Here is a 25,842-nt window from a genome sequence, read left to right as displayed (position 1 = left end):
CTCTCTCTCTCTCTCTCCTGCCAAGCTAAGCTAGGCTCTAGGGATGGCAGTGGACAGTAGGGAAACGGGTCCCGTCCCGTCCCGTCCCGTTTCGTTTAGACTGGAGATGAACATGAAACGAGGATGGAGGGAGGCGAGTTAAAATCAAAACCCGTGTGGGATGGAGGTTAGAATGAACTTACGCTTTTTCCCGCCCGGCCCCCAATCCCGATCTTCGTCCCCAATCCTTCTAAGAGATCTACCCGCCTCTCCCCATTTGGACTAAGAATTGAGGACATGAAACGGCGATGATGAAGACGGGGTGAAGGTTAAAATGAAAACCCGTGCGAGAATGGAAGGAGGAGGTAAGGATTTTGAGATGGGGGCAGGGGCAGGAGTAGGAGTGGAGACCTTGTCTCCCGCATCCGCCCCGATCCACTGCCATCCCTACCCCCCCAAGCCCACCTCGTCCGGTTCTCGCCAGATGCAACCGGCGATCCCCGGTTTCTCCTGTACCACCTCCCACTCCCACCCGTTCTTCCCCTGGCTACAATAAATATCGATCAGGGCCTGCGGGCTTTTTCTTCTCTGTGATTCAACTTGGGAGGAAGGAGGTCGAATCTCTTCTCTCCTCTTCTCTTTCTGGTATTCGTTTCATTTCTCTTCTGGTTGGTAGTTTGTTGCCTACTTCATTTTCTATATTTAGTTTCGACCGCCATTAGCGTTTTCCTTAATTATGTTCCCGCTACTTTATTTTTAGCTTGATTTGATCGAATTAGCGGGCGAGAGGATTGTTTTCATTCTTCCCAGTTCTATTTTCTTTTCTGAAGATTTATGGATTTCTGGAGTAGATTTTGTTTGGAATTTTATTTTAGTGCTGGAAAAAGTTCGATTTTTCAGTGGGGTTTCATGAATGCACGTGGTTGCAAAGAGCGAAGGTGGTCGGATGATGATGAGAAAAACTCAAAACAAAAGGATTTATGTGGAACTAAATACGTAGGATTTTCGAACGTTTTGAAAAAGAGAGATTTTAGGGGGTGACTCTTTATGATTGATTAGACTCCGCGATGATCTAGGAAGAAAGAAGTGGAGGGGTTTTAGAGTGGATGGGTTTCTTCATGAGTCGAAGATCTGTGAAAGACGAGTTTTTTTTTTCATGGTTTTCAAGTTTTGACTTTGTTGTTTCTATGGCCGTAGATTTTCAGAATCACCGAGAGAGGGGTCGAGGCATGTCTACAGTAGCAATGGAATCCCTGCAAAGTCCGACCGTGAGGAACCACGACTCTCTCTCCATTTTTGCAGAAATTGAGGAGTGCGATTTCTCAAGGCTAAACGTGAAGCCTCGAGGTCTCACTATAGAGCGCCAGAGATCCTTCGATGAAAGATCTCTCGGAGAGCTATCCATGCTTTTGTCTCCTGCAGACCACTCAAGGAACGTGGAGAATGCTCGGGTTTTCGATGGCTTTGACAATGTGTTCTCACCTGGAAGAAGGTCCATCTTGAACACTCCACGTTCATCTTGCCAGAATTCCTTTGGGCCACATCCGATGGTTGCGGAAGCATGGGAAGTTCTGAGGCGGTCACTAGTGTACTTTCGAGGTCAACCAGTTGGGACCATTGCTGCACTAGATCATACAGAAGAAGCACTTAACTATGATCAGGTATAAGCCTTTTTTGGACTGCTTCAATTGCCAAGTTATCTTTTATTTCTTTAACTTATTGTGCAGCTGTAGTTCCTTTTAAGTATAATGGGTGGTGAAAGGTAACAACTTCTTGCTCAATTCACTATCCACTTGGATCATCCAACGGATAATGACCTGATGTCAATTTTTTCTCAACTACAGACACAATGGATGGAATTCTTTTGGAGTAGGCATAATGATAAATATCAGAGTTATTCTGGAAATAACACTATTTTATTGCCATATATCTAGAAAACAATAAAAGCCTTATAAAATTTCATTGTATCTCCTATCTTCAGAATATACAATTTTATTGCAATAATCATCGCGATATTATTGGTTTTTAATTTTTGTAATTTTTTCTTTATGTTTTAACTCATATTATGGTTCTCTCTTAACGGATAACAATTGAGGATCCTTAGATAATACATTTTAAAAGTTTTTTGAGTGGTCATCATCTTCCTATCATTTATGTTGCATTTTATCATTCTGAACTTCTTTCGGCCATCCCTTTTTTCTCCTCACATTGGAAGGTTTTTTCTCTTCTATTGTTTTCTTTTCTTGTTTCTCACTCTGTATTTTACCAGTAAGGTTTCATCTTTAGCTGTATAAAGTGTTACATAATGGGTTTATTAGATCTGGAAATAGGTCTACTCATTTCTACAAGTTCCCTTGATAATATTCTCCAATATATTTGTCTTGGGCGAGAGCCATTTTCTGTTTTCGCACTTGTTTTGGATCGTCCAGGTTATGCATAGTGGGAAGAAACTTATATGGATGTTGATGTTTGTTGATTTTCTCGAGCAGATTTTTCTTAGAGACTTTGTACCCAGTGCATTGGCCTTTTTGATGAATGGAGAATCAGAGATAGTGAAACTTTTTATATTAAAGACTCTTCGGCTTCAATCCTGGGAGAAAAAGGTTGATCGTTTTAAGTTGGGTGAAGGGGTGATGCCAGCAAGTTTTAAAGTTCTTCATGATCCCGTTCGGAATTATGATACCATAATTGCAGACTTTGGTGAGAGTGCAATTGGAAGAGTTGCTCCCGTTGATTCAGGTTTTTGGTGGATTATCCTTCTTCGTGCTTACACGAAATCTACTGGAGACACATCTCTGGCAGAATTACCCGAATGCCAAAAGGGAATGAGGCTAATTCTTGCCTTATGTCTTTCAGAAGGTTTTGATACATTTCCCACTTTACTTTGTGCTGATGGTTGCTGTATGATTGATAGGCGAATGGTGAGTTTTTTTCTGCAAAATATTTTTGATTATTTCAATTCTATGTATTTGTCGTGAATACAGAAGTTTGGATATGAATTTTTAACCCTTTAATCTGTGACGTTGTGTATGCTATTGGTTGTATTTGTTTTTCTGGCTACCATCAATAGTGTTTTTCACTTTTCTACTGTTTGGTTTTCTTATATCATTTGTTGGTTGAACACGTGGTGGTCTAATTTCTTACTAATGCTCTTCAATCTTTACTTAGGGGATGTTGAGGAAGTAACCTTTCTATAAGAACGCTTAGCAAATGAAGTCTCTGATTTTATGGTTATCATTTGTATTTGCAGGGTGTTTATGGATATCCCATTGAAATACAGGCTCTTTTCTTTATGGCCCTGAGGTCTGCTTTGGCTTTGCTCAACAAAGACAGGGAAGGCAAAGAGTTCGCAGATAGGATTGCTACGCGTCTCCATGCACTAAGTTATCACATGCGCAGTTACTTCTGGCTTGACTTTCAGCAATTGAATGATATTTATCGGTACAAAACAGAAGAGTACTCTCATACTGCTGTTAACAAGTTCAATGTGATGCCTGATTCTCTTCCAGATTGGGTATTTGATTTTATGCCAAATCGTGGTGGATATTTTATTGGAAATGTCAGCCCTGCAAAGATGGACTTCCGTTGGTTTTGTTTAGGTAATTGTGTAGCAATTTTATCATCTTTAGCCACTCCAGAGCAATCAGCTGCTATCATGGATCTTATTGAAGCTCGTTGGGAAGAGTTGGTTGGTGAAATGCCCATGAAGATATGCTATCCTGCAATTGAAAGTCATGAGTGGCGCATTGTAACTGGTTGTGATCCAAAAAATACCAGGTGGAGCTATCATAATGGAGGGTCCTGGCCAGGTAAGACCCTCTCTCTCTCTCTCTCTCTCTCTCTTTCTCTCTCTCTGGCTCAAGGGTTGTTAGATTGCATTATACTTGTTGCCCCTCTACCTTGACCAATAAAATACATACACACCCAAGTTATCATTTGATTGGATAGATTTTGTTACTCATTAATATTAAAGACTGCATTTAAGAGACCATAAATGTGGGATTGGATCCTTAATATTGTAATGAAACAAGACGTGCACAATCACAATGCCAACAAAGGGCCACACAAGTGCACAAACACAAGAGGGTCTCTAATGGACCAATTACAATCTCATAAAAGAGATACACAATCACAACTTATAAGAGAACACAACATTAAAAATATAATGTGTATTGCTTCACATGAAATGCCTGTAAAAGCATTGAGAAATACAAGGGGAAAAAACCCTATTTATAAGCAAGCAAGAGAAAGAGTGGGGGCTAGTCCAACTAGCTGTTGGGCTAGCCCCCAACAGTCATATTTATGACCGTTGAGAGCAGCCCAAGAGCTAGTTGGGCTGTCCAACAACTATAAACAAAAAAAAAGAAAAAAAGAAAACAAATCAAAAGAAAAGAAAAGAAAAAAGGGACAGCTCTATAGGTTGATCCCTATTGCAATGTAAAATTACTAAAATACCCCTGATGGGTATTTCATTTTATATATATATATATATATAAAAAATTTAGCTTTGTATCTTTCTAGGGACCCATCACTCTCTGTTTTAATTTTAAAAACCCACCTGCATCTTACTGTCTTTTTGCCTTTGGGAAGATGTTGGATTTCCTAAGTCTTGGCTTTATGTTAGGCATCTAATTCTAAGTTCATAGTCTCTACCCATTCTTTGATGTCTTTAGCTTCTTTATAGTTAGATAACTAATAATATGAACAAATAGTTAGAAGACATGCCCTATAATTTGGTGAAAAAGATTCATATGAAACAAACCTACTTGGGATTCTAGAAATTTGTTCGGATCTTCTAAGACTAGGTTCCTCTATTTTAAGTGATTGACTATATCTCTTAAGTGCACATGGATGCTCCCCATTACTTCGTCTAGAATAATGCATAAGATCATGGGTAGGTTCTTCACCAATATTAGATTCATCCCTTAGTTCAGGATTATTACTAACTTCATTATCATCATTTTCACAATCATTACTCTCAATTTTTTACTTAGGCAATAAGTCAAAGAAGAAAGTATACTTGGATTCTTAGGTTTTTCAAGATAAAACCTTTTTTCCTTTTCAAGAAAAGTGACATAATGGATACATAAAGTTTGTCGTTTCTTAAATCATAGCATCGATAGCCTTTTTGGTTATCGGCATATCCAAAGAAAATACATTAAATAGATTTGGGAGAGAGTTTATCATATTTTTCAATAAGTACAAAACATTTACAACCCAAAACCCTTAATCTTTTCAAATCGAGAATAATTTTAAGATGTTTTTCAATTGGAGACTTATTTTCTAAGATTTGAGAAGGCATTCTATTTATTAAATAAACCGCGGTGAGAGCGGCTTTGGCCCAAAACCTTTTTGGAACTCTTTTTGAAATAAATAAAGTGCTAGTAGTCTCAACAATATGATGATGTTTTCTCTTTGCAATACCATTTTCTTGAGGAGTCCTATGACTAGATTTTTGATGCAAATACCATTGGTTTTTAGATAAGTTTGAAATTAATTTGAAAGAATTTTTTCTCCTGAATTAGAGCAGAAGATCTTAATATTTGTTTTAAATTGATTTCTTACACGATTATAAAATTTTTTAAAACATGAAAAAACTTTGGATTTGAGTCTAAGAAAGTAGATCCATGTATGTCTTCTAAAATCATCTATAAAAGTAACATAATATGAGAATTCACCTTTTGACATAATGGGAGCGGGACCCCATAAATTCGAATGCACTAAATCAAAATTTTCATTAGATAAAGAAGTTCTAGGCTCAAAAGGTAACATTTTCATTTTTTCAAGTATACAATCATTACATACATAGTCTTTTTCCTTACAAGATTTTTTCAAAAACGAAAATCGAGATAGTTTGAATATACTTGGGGTGTCCTAGACTTCTATGCCATAGATCTAAATCAACTTCTTTAGCATGGTTACAAAAAGATTCTTTAGAAAGACATAAAAAAATCATATAATAAAGTTATCCTCTTTTATGGCCTTGCCCAATCAACTTCCATGACTGAAGATCCTGCATCCAACAACCTTTAGATGAGAAAAAGATTTTGCACCTATAATCGCAAATTTGAGAAACCAAAAAAAAGTTTAAATAAGTTTTTGAATAACTCTAATATTTAGAATACATTTTTTTGAATCACTTCAAATTTTGTTTAAATTTTCTATACTTTTTACATTTTACATGAAAAATATGATTTAGTGCAATCGGATAGTAAGGATTCATTATATGTCATATAAAAATAGACTCCCAAATCCAAAATCCAAGAGGACTTACCCGGAGGAGAAGAGGAAGAGATGGCGACACCGGATATAGAGGGAGTGGCTTTTAGGATTTGTGAAATGACCTCCATAATTTGAGCAATCGTCAAATTATTTATTTTCTTGTTTCTTCATGTTTTGCAGGTTCTTCACTTTTCGTGGCTACTTTTTTGAGTTTTTTGAGTTTAGGACAATCCGGCTTTATGTGCACCGGTTCTTTACAATAATGACAAGTAACCTTACTTCTTCTACCATTGTATCCTCCCCCATTATATCTTCTTCGATTGTATTTTTTCTCAAAGTAAGGAGGTTTATAGGCTTTTACATAGTTTTCGGGTCTTGATACGGCAAGAACCACATCACTAAACTTGTGCATTCCAAGTCTAGTTTTCTCTTGACACACTTGGGCAAGAGCATCACTTATATAAAGAGCGGAAGTTCTATGAAGTAGAGATGACTGGACTTGCTCGAAATCCTGTCTAAGTCCATATAAGAAAGACAAAAGATTCTCTTTTTCCACTTGTTTTTGCCTCATTTCAATTATCAAACCTTTCTACTAGGGGTGGGCATCGGGCCAGCTCGGTCAACGGGCCGGGTTTTGGTCCGGTTCTTAATGGGCTCGGGTTTGATGAGAAGCCCATGGCCTGGCCCATTGGCCCAACGGGCCAATGTGAAGCGGGGTGGGTCCGGCTCAGCTCAAACCCATTTGTAAGTTATTTTTTAATAAAATTAATTCTTAGAATACAAAAAAATGAATTAAATGAAAAAAAAATATAAAATTCAAAATTTCACATCTGATAATGTTCAAAGTATCCAAATCTGATAATTCTGATGCGAACTGCATACTGAATCCCGAATCCAATTGTTAATCGGACATCATATGCTCTACTGAATCTGGCTAAACAGATTTGCATTCGGTTGGATATCTGACCCAAATCTGATTAGCTGACGTCCCTATTCAAGAGTTTGCTGAGTCAATTCCATCTCTATGTCTGCCATGTTTTCCTTCTATTTCTCAGTTTATTTCACATTTGCTGCTTCTGTGTCATATTCTTGTCTTTGAAGTGCACAATATCTATGCTAGAATATCTGAAAACCTGGTTTGCTTTGTCTTATTGAATATAAAGTGTTAACTTTCATTTTGTAAGTTTGTTTCAGCATCTTTGAGAATTTTCTTCAGGTCCAAATAAATTATTTCTCATTTTAATCATTTACTGTAAAAGGAAAATGGAGATCAATCAGCATAGGAGTGGAAAAATCTGAAAATTCACTGGAGCTATGGTAAAGAGAGAAGATCGGCATTGAGCAGTGAAGGAGCAGAAAATTCCAGATCCTATAGGGTGTTCTTTTGAAATTGGGCTCCTTGAGTCACCAAAGCCAAAGAAGGCACCATTTCATCCCCTGCTCAACCCAACAACAACAACAACAACCACGCCTTCATCCCAAAACAATTGGGGTCGGCGATATGAACCAACAAAGAAAATCATTCTGGGTCTTCCACATGAATCCTTCTCCTCCATTCATTTCTATCCAATGCCATGTCCTACGCCTTCATCACCTGCTCAACCCAATAAGCCAAAATCAGATCTCTAATAAAAATCGTTTGGCATCCCTAACCTTGGGGACTGGGTTTGGGCTGAGTCAAGCATAAGGCTGTCAAAAGGTTGGAAGGGCGAAGGAAATCTTACTCATGCTCAAGTATGCATGCAGCCATTTCCACTTGCTCCATCGGTGCTCTGGCCTGTGGCTGTTGGTGTTGGTTACTTGATGGAGGACTTGTAGTTTGCAAGTTGGAGGTGATGGAGAAAAATTCCAGAAAACCTAATTCTTAAAGAAACCCAATCTCATATTATTATCTTTCTCTCTCCTAAAATTAGTGCAACTAATTTTATAAATAGTAAATAATCAACAAGTTCCCATGTACCCAATTAATTATCTTCCTAGTTTTCATAAAAAGTATACAACTAATTAGGTAAATAATAATAGTTACCAAGTTACTATGTAGTTAATTAATTTTTTTAATTTTTATATTATTAAAAAAACTAATAAATAGCTTAGGCCCGTCGGGCCGGCCCGGACCCAGTAGCCTGGGGGTCGGCCCGAACTTGGCCCACGTATATAACTGGCCGGGTTTTGGCCCGATGCCTAACGGGCTCGGGCCTAAAACCTTGGCCCAAACTCGGCCCATGGCGGGTAGGTTGGCTTGGCCCATCGGGCAGCCCGGCCCGTTGCCCACCCCTACTTCCCACTTAGGTTCTAGCATAGCCAATTCATCCCAAATAGAAGATAAGAGACCATAAAAATCTCTTACGCTTTTATATCCTTGCTTGGTAGTACATACCTTATCTTGAAGATAATATAATCGAGCCATGTCCTTTTGAATGCAAGTACTTTTTAGAAATACCCATGCATCACATGCCTTTTTGAATTTGATGATATTGATAGCGATTTTGAACTCCATGGTATTTATAAACAATGAGAGTATTTAAGCATTATTAGCCTCCCTAGTCCTCCATTTTTTTTATATTCTTGCATAACTTTCTCCTTTTCTTCTTCGGAAAGAGTTTTGGTTTGGTCTCCTTATCTTCTTGTTAGCTTTAGTTGAGGCTCATTAGTGGTTCCACTAATGAAACCCCATAGTTTTTTTTCCTTGATGTGATTTTCCATGGTGGTAGCTCACATCAAGTAGTTGCTTTCATTGAGCTTATAGGAGATGACGATGACGGAAGAGGATTCTCTTTCGCCCATGATGATAATCACGTTGAGAAGGAAGACTAGAAGATGAACACCACCACACAAAGATCACGATCAAGATGCTTTTCAAATACAAGAGCCCTAGGCTCTGATACCATGTAATGAAACAAGATGTGCACAATCACAATGCCAACAAAGGGCTACACAAGTGCACAAACACAAGAGGGTGAACCAATTACAATCTCATAAAAGAGATACACAATCACAACTCATAAGAACACAACATAAAAAAATATAATGTGTATTGCTTCACATGAAATGCTTGTAAAAGCATTGAGAAATACAAGGGGTAAAACCCCTATTTATAAGCAAGCATGAGGGAGAGTGGGGGCTGCCCAACTAGCTGTTGGACTGTCTCAACTGCTATAAACAAAAAGAATAAAAAAGAAAACAAATAAAAGGAAAAAAAAGAAAGGGACAGCTCTATAGGCTGATCCCTATTACAATGTGAAATTCTTGAAATACCCCTGATGGGTATTTCAGTTTATATATATATATGATCTATACAACATATTTTAACAAATATATGGTTTTTTTAAGCATATCGATCAGGCCAAGAAAGGTCTCTTCCTGCAGTTTTCGTGGTGCAAGAATTGCGTAGATGCTAGTGTGATTTTTTTTTTTAGAGAATTCATGTACCAACTCTTTACTTGTCATGTGAGGGTTACCGACAACTTTGGAAACAAGCATGAGGCAAAGGCAGCAATTATTCCTAAAGTAGTTGGGTTAGCCCCAACATGGATAAGTTATATGCACAGGGAAATCAACAAAAGACTTGGGTGAAATATCATCCAGCAAAAAATTGTTTGAAAAAGAAAAGACAAGATGTCTTTCATGGACAACTTGGAGAAAAATGTACAACTTTATTTTTTCCTTCTAAACACAGTTATTAGGTCTATAGAGGTTTTCAATGATCTAAATCATTATAGAATTGTCAAAGTGATGTGTACACACTGTCACCGACAAGACAAGTGGCATGCTCATGCTCATGAGGTAGCTACAAGTTGGCCTACCTTGGAAGAAGTATTATTTCTCAAGCTAAGCATGCTTAGTTTATGCAGTGTCATTAGAGCCTTTTGTAATAATGGGATAACATGAGGCTGGTTGGTGGGGATGTTGTGGAGGTCTTTATATGGGCCTCGTCTACAATGTGCTTTTAAATGCAACTTGGAGATCTTAGTAATGATGGTTGTTGATAAGAAATTTTACCAACAAGGTTTTTGAAATGTTTTAAAAAGATTAAACAAAAGGTTTTTTAAAACTTGAATTTGTTTTCAAGTGGTGATAGGATTCACTCGCTCGATACGAGGTTGAACCATTCCTTCCCAAATGGCAAGGGATAATTCAACCAAGGTTGAGATCTTTACCAGGAAAAATCCTTTTTTGAGTTTTTCTTTAACTTTCTCGAATGCACCTGTGAGGTGAGCTTGGATTGTGGATCCACTCATGTGAAACCCAATCTAAGAAAGTGTGCTTTTTAATTAGGATGTGTGCAAACAATAAAATTTCTCAAGAAAATGCGAAAAAATAAGGAAAGAAAATACAAGAGATGGAGAGAAAAACTTACTTGGATTTTTTGGAAACCCTAGCCCCTTCCTTGTGATGATCTAGCCATGGTGTCTTGAACTCTTGATGGTGATGGCCTAGTCGGAAAAGGGGCTTTCCCACATAGGAAAATGGTTCTTGGAATAGAAATTCTAAGGAAAAGAGGTTTGTTGGGAAAAGAAACCCAAGAAACCAAATTCTTGGGAAAAGAACCAAAGAAAGCAAGGAATTATGTAGGAAATTGAAATTTTAATAAAGATTTAAGAGAGATTTGAAGTTACCTCTGGGCCCCCTCCCTGTATAACGATGGTTGCGTAGGTTGATCTTTAGTTGGACGACACTTCAAGGAAAAAGAAAGAGATAAAGAGAGAGAGAGAGGATCTCCAAAAACCATAATTTTTACCGGACAATTTTCGAAAGGAGGCAATCCAAAGGGAATTTGGTATTCAAAAGAGCTCTGTGAGAGCTTTGCTTGAATTTAAACCAACTTTAAATGCCAAGGGTGGAAGGATGGGGGGTATTTATAGTTTTGGACCCCCAAGCCTTAAAAAATCACGCCCCCATGCTCCCTAGAGGGCATTGCCGCCGGCCCCAAAGAGGGGCTGGCGGCAATACACCAGCAATACTAGGCATTGTTGTCAGCTACCTGGAAGCAATACTAGTATTGCCGCCATCCCTTGGTGATAAGTATTGCCCCAACCTTGGTTGGTTGTGCCCTTCTTCACACATGTGCGGCGTTTTGGACATATCTCCTAAATTGCGTGTCGTATCGACGCGCAATTTGGTGCGTTGGAAAGCTAACATCCTCATTTTCAAAAACTCTTTTGGGCTCAAAGTCAAAATCCGCCATTTGGTTAGTCGAAAATACACTTGAAGTGAACCATACTTTTTGAAACCATTTTTCCAAAATTAAAACTTGTTTTGCTGATAACTTTTCACTCCGATGTCAAATCAAAGTGATTTTTGTTTTACTTAGAAAGCTTAAAACCTTTAGTTTTTAATAAAATACTTGGAGGATGTAGTTTTGAAAACCAAATATGGCAGAAACCAAATTTTGGCCAAAGATGCTTCGAAATATGCTTGAATTCATTGTGGAAATTTTATAAAATGGGTTTTCTCTCTCATGATTCGAATAAATTGTGGCCAAAGTGCTGATCAAACTTATGCAAAAGGGATCCTTCGCGAAGTATCTCTCTCCTTGCTTGTGAGGATACTTCAAGTTCACATCTGAAAGCTCTGGAATGTGAACAAACCATCCCATCTTCGACGAGTCATCGTGGTGACTCTAAAATGTTGAGGCCAACATTTATGTTAGTTGGGAGCCCAAAAAAAATTGGGTGTCAACGTATGCCCATTTTTGTTATTGAGTTTGCAAAGCTCGGTTGATAATAAAGAAGTCGACACGCTAAAAATTTGATCCAGTCAAAGTTGGAGATTCTCTCCACCAGAGAAGAATCCAAAGACAAATATTTTTGTTTGTTGGTGGAGGTTAATGGTGGAATTTGATAGAATTTGAGTTGGATGCTTCCTTATTCGAGGGTCACTATCACCCTGAGCCAAGGTCCTGTCGAACTTGTGTCGGTGCACAATGGTTCTGCACTCTTGTTGGGTCACATGGCAGGTCTCAAGACAAAACAAGCAGAAGACTTTAATTTTTTTAGAGTGGTTGAGAGAATTCTGGGGCTAGCAAAATATTTTGTTCTTAGAATCGTATCTTTTATTGGGAAGCTTGCAACTTTTATTGTATGTTCTTTTTAAGTTTAAGGGTTTCTTGTCCAAGGACAACTCAAACAAGTGAACATGTCTGAATGAGATAGATTGTTCTAAGAACAAGGTTGAAAGACCTAGATGTCTTTTCAAAACATGTTCGCGAAGGTAAAGAAAAAATACCTTCAGGGAAGGGGAACCTTCCGAGGATTTAATGATATGTTTTCCTTGCAATTTATGAAATTTTTAAAGATTTAATCATGACTTTGAAAGATTTTCAAGATTTTTAGTGATCCGTGATGATTTTCTTGAATTTTGCTTCTTTTTTTTGTATTTTGTCGTGATTTTGAATATGAGTTGGGTTTTTTAGATATTCTTGTCTTATGATTTTACCTCGTGTGTTGCTTGCTTTCTAGAAGATGCCCATGATGGGGCAAAAGCAATGAGGTCTTGGAATCTTGCTTTTTGGGTAAATTCGTGATGAGATAAAAGCAAGGGTTTCCAAGGACCTCAAGGATTTTTTTTTGGATGATAAATTTACTAGATTCTAAAGATTTATATTGAAGATTTCAACCAGTATGATTGATTTTTGGTACTTATTGCAATTGTGATGGGATGCAACAAATATGAGGAGTTTTATGAGAATTTTCAAATATTTTATGATGAATTATTGATTTTTAAGGATTCATCCCTGAAATTTTGAGAATTATCTAGATATTTTTAGATTTTTTTACATGATTTTTCTCTGGACTTTGATGACTTGACTTTAATGATTTTCCTTTTTATTCATGCCTTTGGAATCATGAATAAAAGTACGAGGTTGTTCAGAAAGACTTTCGAACTCTCTTGGAGTGGTGGAAAACCTCCAAAATTTTGAAAATAATTCGATTTTTGGAAGATTTTGATGAAAATTTTAGAAGATATATATACTTTTTAGAAATGAAGGCTTTTGGCCAAACTTGTTATAAAAATATAAGGTTCTTTTTGGAAAACTGGAGGGCATTTTGGAACTTTTATAGGAATATGGGGGACTTGAAAGTTTTGATATGTACCTTGAGATTGCTTGCGCTTGGTGATTGTACTATGGATTCCTTCCACTTTTCTCATGTGCCTCCTTGTCTTAGTTGTGAAAGGTAGCATGCCTAGGCAACCTGGGCACAACCCCACTGCCTGGGCTTTTGGGTTTGGGCAGTGGGGCTCTCTTTTACCGCCTAGGCACTGGCTAGACTGGGACTGCCTAGGCTGCAAAGCCTTTTTTGACCTTTTTTTTTTAATTTGATTGACCACTTGGTCAACTTTTTTCCAAAAGGGTGGTATAAAAAGGGGAAGGGCAGTGCCCTTCCCCCTTTTCTCTCTCTCTCGCCCTTTCGTTTTCTCTCTCTCGGTTTGTTGCAAGAAGAAGAAGAAAGGTACGCTTCTCACTCAGTTTCTTGTTCTCGCACTCTTATCTCTCAGTTTCTTGCTCTCTCCGTCTTTGTTCTCTATGTTTCTCGCTCTCTCTCTCTCTCTCACTCTTTTTTGCTTTATGTTTTTTCTGTTTTTTTCCCTTTTTTCTTCTTCTTCCTGTTTTTTCTTTTTTTTCCTTCTCTTTTCTTTTTTCTCTTTTTCTTCTTCCTGTTTTTCCTTTTCCTTTTTTTTTCTTTTCTTCTTTCTCTTTTTTTTTGTTTTTTCTTCTTCTTCCTATGTTTCAGTTTTATATACATACATATATATATATTGTATACACTGTATTTCAGTTATTATAATAATATTTTGTGTTTGTGTGTTATATATATATATTTGTGTATGTATCAAGGTTGCCAAACTAGGAAGCGGATGCGGGAAACGATACGGGAAGCGGAAGCGAGAAGAGGCATTTTAAAATTTATACGAAGCGAGAAGCGAAGTTTCAATTTAAAAGCGAAATATGAATAAAAAATGAAGCAATATGGAATCAAACAAGAAACAAATAAAAACTAAAATAAAATTGATTATTCTTATATTTCATGATTTTTCTATAAAAGAGTTAAATTTTTGTTAAAATCTAACAATTAGGGGTGGCAATCGTGTCGGGTTGGCGGGTCAGCATACCTCAACCCGAACCCGACCCGTTTAATAAACGGGTAACCCGACACGACCCGCCAACCCATTTAATAAATGGGTTGGGTCGGGTAAACGGGTTCTCAGGTTGACGGGTTGGCGGGTCGGGTTGGCAGACGGGTTGACCCACCCGCCTAACCCGTTTATTAAACGGGTCAGCCGGGTTGGCGGGTTGGCATACCCCCAACCCGAACCCGACCTGTTTAATAAACGGGTTATGCGGGTCGACCCGTTTATTAAACGGGTTGGCTTAAGCCCAACCCGAACCCGCCTAAGAGGCGGGTTGGCGGGTCGTGTCAGGTTTTTCCACCCCTACTAACAATGATGGTTACCAATTTAAAGAAAGTACATGGAAAGTGAGTGAAAGCATGAGAGAAAATACATGAAAAAGATGAAAAGAAATGTGGAAAAAACATATAGTATGCATAGACCATGTGTATGAGAAGCATAGAAGAAGCGTGGGGGAATCAAGCTTCCCATGAAGTTTCGGAAGCGAGGAGTATCGTGCTTCCGAAGCGAGTTTCCGGGAAGCGAGCTTCCCACTGTTAAAACATATGTAATAATACCATAATACTCGATAGGGGTATTATGGTCATTTCACAAAGTACCCCATAGGGGTACTTATTTTGTTTCTCGTATTTCACTATTTTTTATTTTTCTTTTTATTTTTATTTTTGTATTTTTTGGATACCGAAAAGGGGCCCCACAATGGAGTCGTTGGGGCCCCCAACGGTCACATATGTGACCGTTGGGGGCTCCCAACGACTCTATTGGGAGCCCCTTTGGTCTCCTCTTCTTATAAATAGGGGGAACCCCCCATGTATGTGGTATTGCTCTTGAGAGCTCCTCTTCAATAATAGTGATATTATTTTTCATGTGTGTAGCCTTTTTATAAGGCCCTTTGTATATCCCTTAGTGGATTTTCTCTCTTGTGCTTGTTGCATTTGTCCGTGTGGGACATAGTGAATGCTTTAGCATTCTTGGTTTCTTCCGCTTATTTCATTACATGGTATCAGAGCCATAAGATCTTCTAAAGGTAAAATCTTGTCTCTCTCTACTTCCTTTCTTTCTCACATCTTCCTTGTGTAGCAATGGAAGTCAAGATCGATCTATCATTCAAACTCAATGGAAAAAATTACATGATGTGGGCATCCGCAATGGAGAATAATCTCAAAGGCAAGAAGCTTTGGGGTTATGTAATGGGAACCGTTCCGGAACCCCAACTTAAGCTCACAAAGATGGAAGGAGATCAAGAGAAAGCACTTGAAGGCGATGCTCGTCTCAAGGCCATTGAAGATTATAATCATCAAATGGAAGATTGGGAGAGCAACCATGCAAAAATCCTTGCATGGTTTATGAATAATGTCGAACTTAAGGTATGTGCAAATATTGCAAAATTCCGTCGGGCAAATGAAGCTTGGTTTTTTATGAAGGGTATGTTTACCCAAAAGGATCTTGCAAGAGCTTATTTCTTGCAAGAAAAAGTAAGAACCACAAAACAAGGCGACATGAGCATACAAGATTACTATAGTGCTCTAAATCCTTTGTGGGATGAATTGGCTCTTTTAGAGCCTAAATGGGTATCTATGGAGGATGTGGTTCTAAGACAAAAACAAATGGAACAAGATAGATTGTTTCAATTTTTATTTGGGCTTCGTCCCGAATTTGAACAAGTGAGATCCTCACTTCTCCATAGATCCACGTTTCCTCCCTTAGAAGAAGCTATTGCCGAGATTACTCAAGAAGAGACTAGGCATAGCATGGGTAAAAGCATAGAGGAAGTTCTTGCCGTATCTAAACCCGGCAATCATGTTAAAACATACAAACCACCTCATTTTGGTAAGCAAGGGAGTGGTGGAAGAAAAATGATTATATGTCACCATTGTTATGAGCCGGGACATATTAAACCCGTTTGCCCAAAGCTAAATGGGGCATTCAAGCCAAAGGTGGCTTCCGTTGAAGAATCCACCACCAAAGAAGATGACGGCAAGAACGGGGATCTCAAAGACACTCTTGGACAAATCTCCTTGGCTCTTCAACAAATCTTAAAGGTCACTTCTTCCACCTCCGGTGCCGCCATTGCCTCATCATCACCTCCCGGTACGTACTCTTGGATTTTAGATTCCGGAGCTTCTTTTCACATGACCCCTCATGAAAATGCATTAACCAATGTGCACACCAATTCAAAAATGTCTTGTGTCTCTACGGCCGATGGAACTTTTCTCAAAATAAATGGTGTTGGAACTCTTGATTCTAAAAATGTTCAAAATTTCCTTGTTCCAAAAGTTAGAATAGTTCCAAAATTAAATCTTAACCTCTTTTCCGTTTCTCAAATAGCCGACCATGGATGTGAAATATCTTTCTCATCCCAAGGGTGCTTTGTGCAGGATCTCCGGTCCGGGAAGCGGATTGGGCAAGGCCATAGGAAGGGAGACCTTTATTTTATGGATAATTTAATGCTTCCAAATACCTCATTTTGTACTTATGTCCAAGACAAAAATATTGAAACTTGGCATAAAAGGCTTGGACATCCAAGTTACTCTAAAATGTATCTTTTTCCTTTTGGACCCAAGTTTTGTAAAGAAAAAGATATCAATTGCAAAGATTGCATTTTTGGCAAAATGAAGTCTACTCCTTTTCCTATTAGATCCTTTGTGACAACAAGACCTTTTGAATTGGTGCATTCCGATGTTTGGGGGCCATCTCCGGTTCTATCTAAAGGTGGTTATTCATATTATGTTACTTTTATTGATGATTATACTAGATATGTATGGATTTATTTTCTTAACTTTAAATCGGAAGTTTTTAACTTCTTTAAAGAATTCCATGCAAAAATTCAAAATCAATTTCAAAGTCAAATATCCATTCTTAGATCCGATTCGGGTGGAGAATACTTATCAAATGATTTTCAAGCATATCTAAAACAACATGGCATTTGTCATCAAAAATCTTGCCCAAGAACTCCTCAACAAAACGGTCTAGCGGAAAGAAAACATAGGCATATTTTGGAAACCACTAGATCCTTACTCATTTCTAAAAATATTCCTAAAAATTTTTGGGCCGAAGCCGTGTTAACCTCCACCTATTTAATCAATAGGATGCCATCTTCAAAATTGAATAATATCTCTCCTTATGAAAAACTTTTTAATATGACACCCGACTACAATCGTCTTCGGATTTTTGGGTGTAAATGCTTTGTTCTTTTACATAAAAGAGATAAATTGTCACCTAAAGCAATAGAATGTATATTTTTAGGATATGGTGAAAATAAAAAAGGCTATAGATGCTTTGATCATAAAAACAATAAGTTATTTGTCTCCAAAGATGTAACCTTTTTAGAAGATGAAAATGGATTTGACATATTGGAAAAATCAAATGAAATTGATTATATGTTTATCAATGATCTTTTAGAAGATTCAAATGATGACTCTTTGAGTCATCCGGAAATTTTAGAAAATACTCATGATTCTCATGATGATGATGTATCACCAACTAATGGTGACAATCTCCAAGTATACACTCGGCGTGAGGAAGCCCAACCTATTAGTGCTTTAGAAAAATTCTTGCGGCTTAATGAACCCCTAGAAGAAACCTCCCTTAGGCGTTCTTCTAGAGAATCAATTCCACCTAATAGGTTTGTCTCATATGAAACTCTTTCACCTAAATATAGAGCTTGTCTAATAGCCTTGCATTCTTACTATGAACCCTCCCATTATAATCAAGCAAAAAGTATACCTCATTGGGTTGAAGCAATGAAAGTTGAACTAGATGCTTTAAATAAAGCTAAAACTTGGGAAATAGTTCACCTTCCTCCAAATAAGAAAGCTATAGGATGTCGATGGGTCTACAAAGTCAAAACAAAAAGTGATGGTTCCCTAGAGCGCTATAAAGCTAGATTAGTTGCTAAGGGATACTCACAAGAATATGGCATCGATTATGAGGAGACTTTTGCTCCCGTGGCTCGCATGACAAGCGTTAGAACTTTAATTGCGGTAGCATCATCTAAGAAATGGCCTATATTCCAATTAGATGTTAAAAATGCCTTTCTTAATGGTCAGTTGAATGAAGAAGTATATATGGATCCTCCGCCGGGAATCAGTGTTAACCAAGGTCAAACCCTTCGGTTATTAAAAGCCTTATATGGTCTTAAACAAGCCCCTAAGGCTTGGTATGATAGATTTAGTGCTATCATGTTACAATTGGGATTTCGCTCATGTTATACTGACACTGCTCTTTTTGTTAAAAATGCAGGTAATAGTATCATCATCCTTCTGCTTTATGTTGATGATATGATCATCACTGGCAATGATGAAAGCGGTATTCTTAAAGTTAAAAATATGTTGAAACATAATTTTGATATATCTGATCTGGGTTTTCTCAGGTACTTTCTTGGCATAGAAGTTGCATACTCTTCTCGAGGGTATATACTGTCACAGATGAAGCTTGCTGCAGACATATGCTCCAAATCTGGGATTTCAGATGATAAAAAGGTGGAGACTCCCGAGGTTATCAATGCTAAACTACGACTGGAGGATGGAGTTCTGCTGGACGATCCTACGCCCTACAGGCAACTCATAGGCTCCCTCACCTATCTGACTATCACCAGGCCCGATATTGCTCATGCTGTGCACTCTGCAAGCCAATTTCAGCATGCTCCTACATCTGTGCATATGAGTGCTGTGCTCCGGATCATTCGATATATTAAAAATACTTTGAATAAAGGGCTATTCCTATCCTCAATCTCTTCCTTAGATTTACTAGCTTATACTGATGCTGACTGGGGAGGAAACCCAAATGATCGAATCTCAACTACTGGCTTTTGTGTATTCCTAGGAGATTCGCTAATTGCTTGGAGGTGCAAGAAACAGCAGAAAGTCTCATTGTCTTCTACTGAAGCAGAATACAGGGCTATGGCAACCACTACAATGGAGCTGGTGTGGCTTCGAAGTCTTCTTCAAGATATGGGAGTCGAAATTACCGGGGCTTCGAAGCTTTGTTGCGACAACAAAAGTGCTATCTACATTGCCAGCAACCACACTTTCCATGAGAGGACGAAACATATTGAAATGGATTGTCATTATGTACGTGATGAATATCTTCGTGGGACAGTAACACTGCCATATGTCACTTCAGAATATCAACTTGCTGATTTCTTCACCAAAGCCCTGCCTGCTCCTCGCTTCTTGTTCCTCCTTGGCAAACTTTCGGTCATTCCCCCGTAAAGTTTGAGGGGGTGTGTTAAAACATATGTAATAATACCATAATACCCGATAGGGGTATTATGGTCATTTCACAAAGTACCCCATAGGGGTACTTATTTTGTTTCTCGTATTTCACTATTTTTTATTTTTCTTTTTATTTTTATTTTTGTATTTTTTGGATACCGAAAAGGGGCCCCACAATGGAGTCGTTGGGGCCCCCAACGGTCACATATGTGACCGTTGGGGGCTCCCAACGACTCTATTGGGAGCCCCTTTGGTCTCCTCTTCTTATAAATAGGGGGAACCCCCCATGTATGTGGTATTGCTCTTGAGAGCTCCTCTTCAATAATAGTGATATTATTTTTCATGTGTGTAGCCTTTTTATAAGGCCCTTTGTATATCCCTTAGTGGATTTTCTCTCTTGTGCTTGTTGCATTTGTCCGTGTGGGACATAGTGAATGCTTTAGCATTCTTGGTTTCTTCCGCTTATTTCATTACACCCACCTACCTAAGAAGCTTCCGGTAACTCTGGTATGTATTATGTAATATAATTTATATATAATCTGTTCTACTGTTTCAGAGTTAAATATCTGTGTGTGTAATAAATATATAATTTGTTTGACTGTTCTTTTTCACAGTTCACACTTAACATGCACCCACACATATTTGTGTATTCAATTCATATATAATCTGTTTGAGTGTTGTCATTTTTCATATATGATCTGTGAATTGTGAGCTTTGTGTTGGATTGAACGTGTCTAAGTTTTTTGGGATATCTTCGTATAGTGTAAAATTGTTAGTGCTTCTTATTAGAGTGAGATTGAAAACGATCGCATCCATGTTCTCAATTTTTTTCATGAAGTTTGGGCTTTTTATTGGATTTATTAATTTCTGTAAATAGATTGAGTTTTTTTTTAGGTTATTAGCTAATGGTAAAATAATGCATCACATCAATAGTTTATGGCTGTGATTTTGTTGATTTATATTAATATTTTGATCAACTATGCATTTTCTGATTTCTTGAGAATCATTGATTATCTGAATTATCTCTTAATGCAGTCCATTGATTTGTAATTATATATATTCATATAATAAACATATATTATAAATTTACAATATTATGTGTTTATATTATATATATAATTATATATATACATTATCTGTGTACGTAATTCATATATAATCTATAAGTGTATGAGTTATCTATTTGACTATTTTTGTGAGTTATAATTTTTGTTGACTGTAATTTTGTATATATTAACATATTATAAGCGTATATATTTATGTATATGTATATATTGTATAGTTTATGTATGATATATATTAATATATGAACTTATGTTATTTGTTGCTTACTCCTTTTAATTTTAGCGAATTTACATGTTTCTTTTTTTAGATTCTTGTCATTTTTTAGAACAACAATGGAAGGGGCTTTTTGCTTTTTCTGCAAAAGTGCTAGCAGGTTATCAATTGCATCATGGTTTGTTTATTTAATTATTCATTTCTTCTTCTTATTTGTCTATTGCTTGTATTATGTCTATTGTTGTTAATTTTTTTGTATATTGTTCATTCACATTGTTAGTTGTATGGTTTGTTTATTCAATTGTTAATTTATTCTTAATTTGTTTGTGCAGATTATGTCATATAATTGTTTTACAGTGTTGGACATGTTATTATTTGTCTATTACTTATTGTTGATTAATTTTATGTTGTATACATGTTTGTTATTAATTTTATTAGTTTGTTTACATATTTTGTATGCTTTTTAAAAAAAATTAATTTGGGGCACCGCCTAGGCTCCGCTTAGCGCCTTTGACAACTAAGCTTCTTGCTCCTTGAGAAAATGGTTTTTCTACAAAAGAAAACTCTTGAAAAACAGTCAAAAATCTAATTTTGAAATTGAAAGCTGAAAGAAAAACCCATTTTTAAGAAAAAGTTTTTGAAGAACCTTATTGTCCATTTTGAAATCCTTGCCCCTGTTTTGAAAATTCATTTTTCAAACTTTTGGTCTTGGTCATTCTTGGATCGAGAGGTTGGTCTTATGACCAGGGGATTGTCTTCGGTCGTTCTTGTCTTAGAGAAAATTTTGAAAAGCATCTTTTGCAACTTTATAATAAGAGATAAAAACATATCTTTCTTATTCACTTTGGTCTTGAAAAACTTTGCTCCTCCCTTTTGCCATGACTTAGTTAAGTGCAATAACGACACTGCTCACACATGATTATTCTAATCCAATCCCTACACTCATGGTGGCCTAACCGGGCTGAGACTTGGCTTTTTTAAATCCAACCTCTACCCCCATGATAGGAATATACCCAGGCTGGGCCTTGGCCTAAGTGCACCTCTTATACTTTCCATCCTTTCTGGTGCTTCGTGATTTTTGTGTTCTATTCCAACCCTTACCCCGTAGCCTAATCGGGTTGAGATTTGACTTTTTTTATCTAACCTTTACCCCCATGATAGGATTCTACCCAGGTTGAGATTTCAAAAATTACATTTACGGACTTTTTTTAAAATTTTTAATATAAACCTTAATATGGATCCACATATGATCCAGACCCAAACTCTTTCCTCTCTCTCTCTTTTTATATATATAGTCGTGCCCCTGTACCTTTATTTTTAAAAAATTTTGTGTCATACCCTCCGTACCCAGGTGACATGCTACCTCACTGCAGGTTTTCTTTTTCTATTATGATTTCATCCATTCAGATTTTTAGGAAAAGATTAGTTGGGTTAACACTTCTTTGCGAAGTATCTCGCTCTTTGCATGCGCGGATACTTCAAGTTCACACTCGAAAGCTCGGGAGTGTGAACAAACCATCCCATTTCGTCATCATGGTGACTCTAAAGTTTCAGGGCCAACATTTATCTTGGTTGAGAACCCAGAAGATTTTGGGTGTCAACAATGGTCGTGAATGGGTTACCAATACTTTATCACTGGTTGGATGTTAATATGCTTACTGTGTTAGAAGAAGAAAGCTGAAGTACTTTTCTGCTGGTTATTGCTAAGCTGCATTTTAATTAATTAAAATGCTCAATACTGAACTGGGAAACAGAAGGGGTATGAAGTTCTGGTACACTTGGTCATAAATGGATACAGACATTGTCACAAAAAATCAGCATGAAGAACGAAAGAGGGGAGGAAGGAGATAAGTGGGATTACTTGGTCTTTGGCTCTGAAACCAGCCGGCAAAAATCCGTGTTGAGAGTGGAGAGGGACAGATTAAAGAAGAGAATGTGAAAGACTCCCTAAAGTGATGCTCTAGGGGTGGCTCGTTTGTATTTGTAATGAACACCGTCAGAATCCTTTCTTAGACGCTTCTCACTAATTTATGTTACGTTATGCCATCTAAGGGTGGCATCACTTTAGTCTTATATATGAGAAGACTGCAGAAGTATGGTGATGAAATGAAACTAAGTTTTGGAAAGGAATAGAAAGGAACACACTATGAAATAAAAATTTTACAAGGCATCAGAGGAGGAACCTATAAAGAAATATTTTTGTTGTAGGGACCTAATTGAAAATATGAACAATAAGTAAAATAGGCACCCTATGTATGCCACTTATTTTTTTTTCATTTCATCACAATGCGATGTCAAATACAAAACCAAATGGGTATTATAGGCTTGCATTAAGCCTAAGATTTAATTGACTTGAATGACTACTTGGAAGATACCAAGGAGCTTTACCCATCTGAAGATGCCTTTTCATTTTCCTAGACACCATAGCCTAGGTTCATTTTGTAACCCCCCTGATCCACTCATATAGCAGGTTTAAAGAGACTTCAAGGAATCTCGTCCATGAACCCATCCACCTCACAAGATAGCTGATTTACATAGGACTAAATACAAATTATTCTTGCTTGAAGTAGTTAGAAATTGATTTCTTTTAACACTGCCACCAATAGTTGGCAACAGCTATTGACTAAACTTTACAGGTGTTATTGTAACTATCTGCCCCTTCATTGTGCATATGCAGAATCAAATATATTTGTCATTGACATTTGTCCTGATTCTGTGACAGTCATCTTTCACAACACAATCCTTCATTCTTCTAGGTTCTTCCTGATTTAAGCTGAAATCTTAAGTAGTGGTCTGCCTGAACAAATCTGGATCCAGGCCTATTATTAAACTTTGCTGGAGATTGGTATCCAGTGCTGGTGCTGATGTAACACACAAGTATGAGGATGGATGCTGACTGCCTTTATGAACTTAAATCTTTTCTAAGTTTCTAGCAGAGTTGTGGGCATCAAATTCCTATTAGATAAAGTTGGCTTGAGCCACAACTGCCAGCCTTAAGTTTTCTGATTTTTGCACTTTTGCTACAAGAATATGAGCGGATTATGATTGCCTTCAAGAACATAAATCTTTTGTAAGCTATTAGCGGAGTTTGTCTGCATTGTATGCTGAGTAGATAGAGTAAGTTTTCTGAGTTGCCAAATGTTAATGATTATTCCTTCACGGATATAGGTCTTTTCCTAGTTCCTAGCAGGGTCCACTGCTTTAACTAAAATTAGTTACAGTCAGAAGCATGGACATGTAGCTATCGTCATGGCTCATGCATTCAGCTGCTATAGCTTCCAATTTGTCTTGGCAGCTCCTCTAAGCAATTTTCCTGTCTTCTTGAACGTTTGCTTCAGTAGTTATGAACTCTATTTTTATAGAATAGCAGGTTAGCGTGGAAGAGCCCCCTATGTGGCATATAAAGTTGATTGTGTGATTATCTTTATCTGGGATCATCAAAGGTTGTTTTTCTTGTGCTGCAGTGCTTCTATGGCTTCTGACTGCTGCATGCATCAAGACGGGGCGTCCACAGATTGCAAGACGGGCAATTGACCTTGCAGAAAGCCGACTACTGAAGGATAGCTGGCCAGAATATTATGATGGAAAACTTGGACGGTATGTTGGGAAGCAGGCTCGTAAATTCCAAACCTGGACTATTGCAGGTTACTTAGTGGCAAAGATGATGCTGGAAGACCCTTCCCATCTAGGGATGGTATCACTGGAGGAGGACAAGCAGATGAAGCCTTTCATTAGGAGATCAGCTTCATGGACATGCTGAGTTAAGCTAATGTCCAATTGACGGTTATGTACTGTTTTCATTCTATGAAAATTGTTTACAGGGAAGGGACTCACAGTGCCCTTTTATAAATTTTTTTTTAAACCCGTCTTCCTCATGAAGTTTACAAGGCCAAGCCATGATCTCTAGTTCAGTGACATAGGATCTACACCTAGCCAAGCAAAAAAGGTTTTCATTTATCTAATTTTTTATTATTAATAATATTATTCAAGCATATCCATCCCATGATTATGGGTGCATAATAATGAGAAATCATGTAAAAAAAAGTTTGGAATTCATATAATGCCTTTGAGTCTCCCCTACCCGTCTCCCTGCCCATTTAATCTGTGGTTATTGGTTCTTCATGAGGATTTACTTCTCTGGTAATAGTTGAACTTTTGTGGGCTTGTGCATACGTGATTAGAGTCTGAAGCAGGGTGCTTGGTTTAATACCGTTTGGGCTGTTTGATAGTCTTCGACTGTTTTATCCTGAGATTTATTTTCCCATGGCAAAATCATGAGGTCGGGTGGGTTGATTTTTTACTGAGGAAGATTTTCCAGTGTTTGCTTGGTGAGGGAAACACTGAGGAAGATTTTCTAGTGTTTGCTTGTTGAGGGAAACTGGGCGGCCCATTTTTTTCCTCAATAACTACTATACTCGCAGCTAGCTTATCGAACGTCCTATTAGGAAGAAGGGTGATATCATATTTTTCACTTGGTTTGAGCTTTTTCCCGTTGGTCCAGTTGGAGGAGATCATGTGAAGTGTACGAAGTTAGGTAGACCCATCCAATTCGCATAAGTTGGGTTCAATTATCTAGCCTATGTTTAGATTTGTGAACAGCGGGTACTGCTAACTAGGGATGCACATCCAGCCGAGCTAGCTTGAGCTTGACCCGTTTAAGTTCAGCTTGAGATCATCCAAAAAATAAATGAGCCGAGCTTGAACAAAGGTTTAGGCTCGGTACACATAAACGAGCCGAGCTTGAACAGGTAGGTAGTCCAGCTCTCGCTAAACCCAATTAACTGAGTTTGATAAACCCTATTAAGCTCTGTTCACATAGTTATATAAAGAAATTAGATTTTATATGTGCATTATTTTTTCTTTACATGATCACAAAAAGAGTTGTTACCTTAGTGGGCAAGTCTTTGGACTCTTTTGAAAGTGGCTTTGGTTCAAATTCCTCACGCATCCAAATAAGATGTACCCAAATTCAGATTCGTACAAATGCAAATTCAAGCCTAAGTCTATGCAGCGCAAG

The 25,842-nt window shown here is 37.6% G+C and overlaps 1 protein-coding gene across 3 annotated transcripts; it reads left to right on the top strand.

Annotated features, from left to right (window-relative positions):
• Window positions 1–24,718, top strand: LOC149842472 (putative alkaline/neutral invertase D). 3 transcript variants are annotated; one of them, XM_090001451.1, is made up of 5 exons: window positions 1–624; window positions 1,177–1,640; window positions 2,469–2,900; window positions 3,260–3,788; window positions 24,290–24,718. In XM_090001451.1, exons 2-5 carry the CDS (start codon window positions 1,209–1,211, stop codon window positions 24,583–24,585), a joined length of 1,689 nt encoding a protein of 562 aa, XP_089857577.1. In that variant the 5' UTR covers window positions 1–624; window positions 1,177–1,208; the 3' UTR covers window positions 24,586–24,718. The 3 variants fall into 3 exon arrangements, with proteins under 3 accessions (XP_089857577.1, XP_089857575.1, XP_089857576.1); XM_090001449.1 differs by having other exon boundaries at window positions 2–624; window positions 3,230–3,788; XM_090001450.1 differs by having other exon boundaries at window positions 2–647; window positions 3,230–3,788.
• Window positions 24,719–25,842: the final 1,124 nt, after the last annotated feature.

This window comes from Nuphar pumila, chromosome 3 (genome assembly GCF_984573655.1).
Source record: "Nuphar pumila chromosome 3, dmNupPumi1.hap1.1, whole genome shotgun sequence".
In the NCBI taxonomy this organism is placed as follows: Eukaryota; Viridiplantae; Streptophyta; class Magnoliopsida; order Nymphaeales; family Nymphaeaceae; genus Nuphar; species Nuphar pumila.
This window is presented reverse-complemented; position numbering and strand designations above follow the sequence as displayed.